A 7,388-nucleotide genomic window follows, 5' to 3' on the forward strand; every position below is an offset into this window, starting at 1 on the left:
ATGAATAACACGAAGGGATTGAAATATTTAATTAAATTATCTCAAAATAAACCTTCATTTCGGTGCAATATTGTAATTAGCTTGAATTATGAATAACACGAAGGGATTGAAATATTTAATTAAATTATCTCAAAATAAACCTTCATTTCGGTGCAATATTGTAATTAGCTTGAATTATGAATAACCTCTGAATAGTGGGTGACCCAACGGGTCACGGGTAGTCTAGTAATTAAATAATATTTACACAATGGTATTAAAAACAAAAACAAAAACTAGAAAGAGAACAAATCATAGAACAACACAACTGCTTCAATTCAAAAAGACAAAGTACAAATATTATCGATCAATGTAGTTTTATAAAAGTCATCCAAGTAATATTTTTTTAAATGCACGATCATCCAGATATTTGTTCTTTGATGTGTTAAAGATAAGTTTCTTGGACAAAACGCAACTTTTAGCAATTAAATCTTTCGCGTAATTCCCTTGCTTTTAAAAGGTTTTGTTCACCTTTAATAAATAATGGGTCCACCCTAGTGGCTCCACGATAACTGAAGGCTTATAATGCTAAAAACCTGGTTTTGATACCCGTGGTGCGCACAGCACAGATAGCCCATTTTATATCTTTGCGCTTAACGGTAAAACAAACAAACATAAATAATGGTCTATACGGATACAAGGTAAAGTGCAAGTTCATACGTTAACGATTTCCCAATTTGCCCATATTTAGCAGCATTTTTAAAGACTGTGTAACTCTCAGTACACCATATGACTAATAAAAACCACAGGTTTCAACATACCCATCTTGTTTCTGAAACTTCAACAAAGCTTGCCGAATTACTATTGCACCTGCACAATATCGTCAAAAGAATTGTCTACTTTTTAATTCAGTTACCTTTGGAGTTGGTTGATATTTGTACAGACTTTATGTGGGCCTGCATAATCATATCCCAGTGGGGTGTTGTTTTAAAAGAACAGAAGCCTACTCCGCCCCTCGCTGACAACTATCCATAACTAAATCATAAAAACAAAGGTCACACAACACCATCTGTCATAAACTCGGTGTCTAGCCTCCAGAAAATCTTTTCGGCTTTGGTTCATCGATCAGAGACTTAAACTTAGCTGTTGAAGCTGGGTATGTGGGATTATCTTTAAAAAAATGTCTGCAGGTCTTCACAGATTCTTTTTTAAACTATAAGTCATAACCGTAGGATAAAGCCTTCAAATTGTCTTTGAAAAAAAAAACAACTGGTGTGGTTAGATCGATCCAATCTGGGTTTTCTAAGGTAACAGTTAAAAACCTCCTTAGTAAGCTAAACGTATAGAGAAACATCTATATAAACGCTCAGTACGAGTTTGAGACATATCTTTCTGTTTCCTGCTATTAGAAATGGATGTCCAATGTTTCAAGAAGATTTTTACATAAAAGTGTCATGTTTTCAAGATAAGATTAGTCATTGAGTTGAGATGTGGCTTGCTTCAGATTCTACAGTTGGAGTTATTTCAAAGTTAAACTTTCTTTCAGGCTCAAAGCCTAAAATTTGGTGCTAAAAATAAAAATTATCAAGCATTATAATATCTTACCTATATAAAAGCCAGTGTGTTTCACGTCACGTAACGCCCGATTTCTCGAAATAGGAGGAGTCATAAAAGTCAAAATGCATTTCTCTAGATAGGACAGTTCGTTTACTGTCTGCCCGTTACGATTTTAGTGACAAGGTACAAGGGAGCCGTGAAGGTGTGCTATGAAACCTTATATGTGTAGTGAGTGTTGGTATAATAAGCCTAAAGGAAAGACGTAGTGTGGGATCACTTAGACTTGAGCCAAATGCATAAAATTTCTCATGAAATTTAAAATATTGATTAAATTTTAAACTTACATTGTTTCTGAATTAAGCTATTTTTTATTATATCACCAACATTTTTAATGAAAAACAAACCTCTTTAATCAACGGAGACTCTAAATTACGAAATCAACAAATATTTTTCCAGTTTTGTTATATATATACATTTCATTTTATACTTTCAGTACATAGACTAACAACAATATTAGGTTATACTTTTGTTGCTAAGCAACTTGACATAAAAGCCATTGTTGGAACATAGTGTTACCAAAACGCACTGACTGTTCTATATATTAGAAATTGTTCATCTAACTGATTTTTACCAATAATTATTCCATGACTATACCATGAATTCATTTCATGAATGATCTTAATTTTGATTGGCTCACAAAAGAATTTACCGACGTTTGACTGCCTCGACTACACTTTTCTGCCTCTGTTGGTCAAGCTTGATTTTACAAAATTTATTTATTCCATTTAATACGAAATGTGAGTTTAGGGTATACTATGGGGTGGGGGTGGTAGTACTTGCCCCATCATTTTTGATGGGCTATCTGCTAGTTTGTAATATTTTAAAATCATTCTAAACTATGTGATACACTTAATTTTATTTTATAGTTCAGAAAATAGCAGTTAAATTTTTAATTTAAGCTAAAACATTTTCAGAGGGCTTAAAGTAGGCTTGTAGGTTTTATACCTGTTATTATAATTAACTATAGTAATACTTTCACCAATATACTACATTTTTCAAAATTAACACTCACTATGGGCTATTGATTTGACTCAGTTTCTGACCGTAAGTTGAACTTGAGAGTTTCCATACCTTAACTTTTTATTTGTTTTGTGTATCTTCACAAAATTTTGTAAGCTTTCAATAAATATCAGACGTTTTTTAGTTAGTATTTTTTACTAAATATGTTTCCATGAATATATGGAGTCAGTGTGTTCTGAGTGCAAAGTGATTTTCATGTTAAGGATAAAAATATTTTTATTTATTTGAAAATTGTGAAATTTCATTTGTGCAATCTTTAAAACCTCATAAATAAATATCAAAAGTTTTTTTCTGTAAAACTATATTTTATTATCTATTATTTTTTCTACCCTAACTCTACTATCTCTATACCCTAAAAAGTTTCTAATTTTACATGCTCATGAGCATGTTCATCAAGAATTATTATTATTTTTCATTATCTTAACTAATGTTGTTTCAAATTATTACATTTTAGTTACTTTCATAATAATAAAGAATACATATGAAAAACAAAAAATAAGTACTTGTCTGCTTGTTTTTTTTTGTTGTTGTTGTTGACTGTCAATGAAATTTAAGACTACTTTTTTATCTGGTTTTCAAACTATGAGATAAGAGTTTTTAAAAAATTCAGCTAAGCTCTTTAACGTTATTCACATGAGAACTAATTTGAAACTGGGTAATGATTCTCTGACTACAATAACTACAGACAATTCTCTGTACAAAAAAACTAATATAATATATCATTTGATAGATTCAAATTTGGCTTTGTTGGATATAAATAATATAGTATGAAATGTCTGAGAGAACAGTTGGTAGTTTGTGAAAGAAAGAGGTTGCACAAATGAAATTTGAAGATTTTCAGATAAAATGTATTTTTAATTTTAACATGAAAACATTTTCCACTCAGAGCAATGAAAACTCTTTGTAAATACTTTAAAATCTGATTTCTTATGTGGAAAAGACTTGTAATGTTCACTGAAAACTTGCCAAATTTTTGTAAAGTACACATTAAAAGTTATAATATAGAAACTCTTATGGTCACTTTGGGGTTATGAACTCTCACTTTGACCAAGCCTGTAGTGAGAGAGTTAATAGAAATACTAAGCAGAGTAATACTGTTTCTTGAGTGAAGAATGCTTTGATATGAAATTATTCAGTGTAAGTAAATGAGGATCAGTTGTGTATGTAACAATCTAATTCACCTTCTCTACAGAGGACACTTTTTCTAGCCTGGAGGGTGTTCCTTTTGAGTGGACGGTGAGTGATGGTGAAGTACATGGAAGTGCTGGAGTTATCAGGTTAGTGCATTTGTTATACCTTTTAACCATCAGAACTGCTCACTTTACATGCACTGATGGTAGTGATTCTATAAAAAAAAGATATTTGAAGTAAAATCTCATGAAAATTGATATGAATAAAGGTTTTTATTTTTTATGATTATTTTAGACAGTGCTTTTTTTAAACTAATGTATATTGCATTTTTTTTCTTGCTCTAAAGTGATGAAATATAGCTTTTAACTTTTTTTACCAAGTACACTGAATTCTGCATAAATTAGTAAAATATGTTTGAGACAACTGATATACGTGGCGTAACAAAAGTAATGTACAGTATGTGAAACCATGTTGAGTACTGAAAGTTACCAGGCCTTGTTTGACATGTAGAACTTTCATGCTGTAACATGCAAAAACACTGTTATGGTTTTCCACACCAAAAACAGACAAACAACATTCTATGCAAGTTTTTTGTTAAAATTTATAGAAATTTGCTGTGATGTCCTCACAGCTTTTGGAAATGCATGGTTTGATCGAAGATGCTAGTGTAAAATAAAATTTTACATTATTGGAAATAAGTTACACTTTATATTAACATTTTTAAATCAGCACATACTTTAAAAAGTTGGAATATTTGACAACTAGCTCTGAATTCTTTCTTTTTACTTATTGAAATTTAAGTGTACTGACAATTTGAAGGTAAAACATTTTCAAAAAGTTATTCTATGATAAATAATTAATTTAAGTTGCACCTCAGCTGCTCAGTAGTAAGTCTACAAGCTTATGAAACTAAAAATCATCTTTTGGTATTCCAGGTTGGCAGAGCACAGCTAGTACATTGAACTTAATAGTAACCAAAAAAATAATTCCAAAACATACTTACCTCCTCTCCCACTTATGGCTATTACTCGACTGCCATTGTTTCTTTCTTTGCTCATCTAAGCATTGGTCTGATTTTTTCTCGCTTGCTCCAATCTTTTATACCCCACTGAATTATCCTTGGAAATATTTATCTCGTGACACTCTCCACCTACGTCAATTTGCCCTCTATCTTGATACTGTATATAAGCATCTCATTCAGATAATGTTATCACTTTTTCTCGACAAAGCATTTAGGAACGTGTTTCTCTAAAAAAGTTCTGCAACTGTTAAAGTTCTTGGGTGCGATTTTCACGTTGCCTAGATGATTTATGTTAAAAGCCATTTTGAGTCATGAATTTGAGTCTACACCTTCCTTGATGGCAGAAAAGTTTGAGAGTGAATACTTGGAACCGAAGAAAGGACAACAATGAAGATTGCAAACAGGTGACATCAATCTGTGATTCTAACGCCTCTGGAATATCAAAGGACGAATAAAGGTTCCTCATGTAACTCACATTGGGTAGAAACTAATAGAAGAACACACTTCAACAAGGCATCTCTACCCAACTCATCATCAAATTGACACGGTGACTGTCAATTTGAAGGGATAAGTATCTTGGAACTGTAGTAAGGGCCAGACGATTCCTAGAAAGTTGTGATCTGTTCAAATTGATCACAGGCTCCATTCTGGAACCCCACATTTTCAAAAGTGGCTAGTCTATTGAAATCTAAATATGCATCCCCCTGGTGGTGGTAAGCCAAAGCATGTTGTTGCAACAAACATGGCGGATAAGGCATAGCTATCCCTTCATGTAACTGAGCAGTAAACCTCCCTGCACAAACAGCAATATCAGGTGACGGAGGAAACCTTACAGGGAGTCAAAGTTCTACCCTTCTACGCTGTGTCCCAACCCTTGACATCAGCCCCTCGATCCATTGGTACCCAGAATAGATTCTGTCCTTATGAGAGAGGCTTCTCTGCTCAGGTGAACCATCTCCAGCAACATCAGTGAATACCCTATGCTGGTGGAGTTTGTAGGGGCACGGTTACATTTTCTGGACCTATGGGTACTACAGGTTCTAGTACCGATGCTAGTCATTCAGTCCATATCACCACCACCATTACCGCCCCCCCCCCCAACCTGTAGTGTTTCCACTTCCAACACATTCTTAGATTGAGAACCTTCATTCCATGGCTATCAGAGAGTTGTTGATCAGGGGGATGGTAGAGAGAGTCGACCCAGTTCTTCCAGGATTTTATTCTCGTTTATTTGTTGTGTCCTAGAAGACAGGAGATTGGCATCTGATCTTTGATCTTTCTCTTCTCAACCAATTCTTAGGTCCTCCCAGGTTCATGATGAAGTCATTCCTCACCCTACGCTGTCATTTTTAATGGGGACTGTGGATGACCAAATTCGATGTTGCCAATGCCTATCTCCACATTCCCATTGCAGAATAATCCAGCTGTTTCGTGCACAAGGGTCAGGTACTGCAATTCAGGGCTCTACCTTTTGGACTAGCATCGGCACCATATGCTATGTGTTCTGCAGAATAATACAAACTTTTTCTGGTGGATTTGCTCTCGGTTCGGGACACTGATGATTGATATATTCCCCACTCGTTGGAATTCTCAACTACAGGCATTTTGGTCCTCGGTACCTCATCCTCGGGCATTGGCGACAGATGTATTCCATCAGCCTTCCCTTCCATTTTTCTGTTACCCAAAGTTCTGGCTGTGGTTCGATTCACCCCTTGTCTTGTGCTGCTGATGGCCCCAGATTGGCCAGCTCAGCCATGGTTTCCTCTTCTTCGGTATTTTCAAGATTGCTCACATCTGCCACTTCCTCTTTGGTCATCTCTGTTCAGGCAGCCACGATCTGACATTATATACCCAGACATTCCAAAGCTCAAGCTTCATACATGGAAGTTATGCAGTCCTTCGCACAGCATTGGGGTTTAACTTCTAAGGTTGGCATGTATTTGTCTCAATTTATTCATTGATCCACAATGGACATTTATCAAAGGAAGAGGCACATTTAGCAACAGTGGTGTCTCGCAAGGAAATTGAACCCACTTTGCCCAATTGTGCCAACCAGAGCTCTTTTTTTTGACCTGGCTTTTTGACAAGGGTTTAACACTGTCTACAGTTGCCTTACATAAGGCAGCTTTATCGACTACATTTCGATACACGAAAAGTTAGAAATTATTTGAGCCCCCAATGCTATCTGGTCTTCTCAAGTCATTTCAAGTCCTTTGTCCCAAAGCCCTTTTCAATTAATTAACTAGGATATTAAGGTGGTATTACCTGCTTTGTCTTGATATCCTTTCGAGCTATTAGACTCGTGTACCATGTATTACCTTTCCCTTAACTCTTTTACCCGGGCTCGGTCCATGCTATAATTTTTGAATTAGGAAGTGAATGTTAATGAAATTGGGCAGTTTATCAGTAAACATTACAATGCTTTCATATGCAAAATATCCAAGTCTTAATAATGAAATTTGGCACATTATCAGTAAACATTACAATGCTTTCATATGTAAAACACTGAATTTTTTTAATGTCTTAAGGTTTGTAAAGCAATGTTTTTCTCATGCCTTTTTGTTTTCACATCTTGCCTATCTATTATGCAAAGTAATTTTCATCTTAACATTAAAAATACTTT

General features: G+C 34.6%; 1 protein-coding gene across 2 annotated transcripts in view; it reads left to right on the forward strand.

The window, feature by feature from the left end:
• Positions 1-7,388, forward strand: part of LOC106466897 (nuclear pore membrane glycoprotein 210-like) — a 138,062-nt gene that overhangs the window by 23,215 nt on the left and 107,459 nt on the right. For both annotated transcript variants that reach the window (XM_022394975.1, XM_022394976.1), the window contains exon 4: positions 3,806-3,890. In XM_022394975.1, the coding sequence (XP_022250683.1) occupies positions 3,806-3,890 (85 nt within the window). The remainder of the gene's footprint in view (positions 1-3,805; positions 3,891-7,388) is intronic.

This window comes from Limulus polyphemus, unplaced genomic scaffold, assembly GCF_000517525.1.
Source record: "Limulus polyphemus unplaced genomic scaffold, Limulus_polyphemus-2.1.2 Scaffold2415, whole genome shotgun sequence".
In the NCBI taxonomy this organism is placed as follows: Eukaryota; Metazoa; Arthropoda; class Merostomata; order Xiphosura; family Limulidae; genus Limulus; species Limulus polyphemus.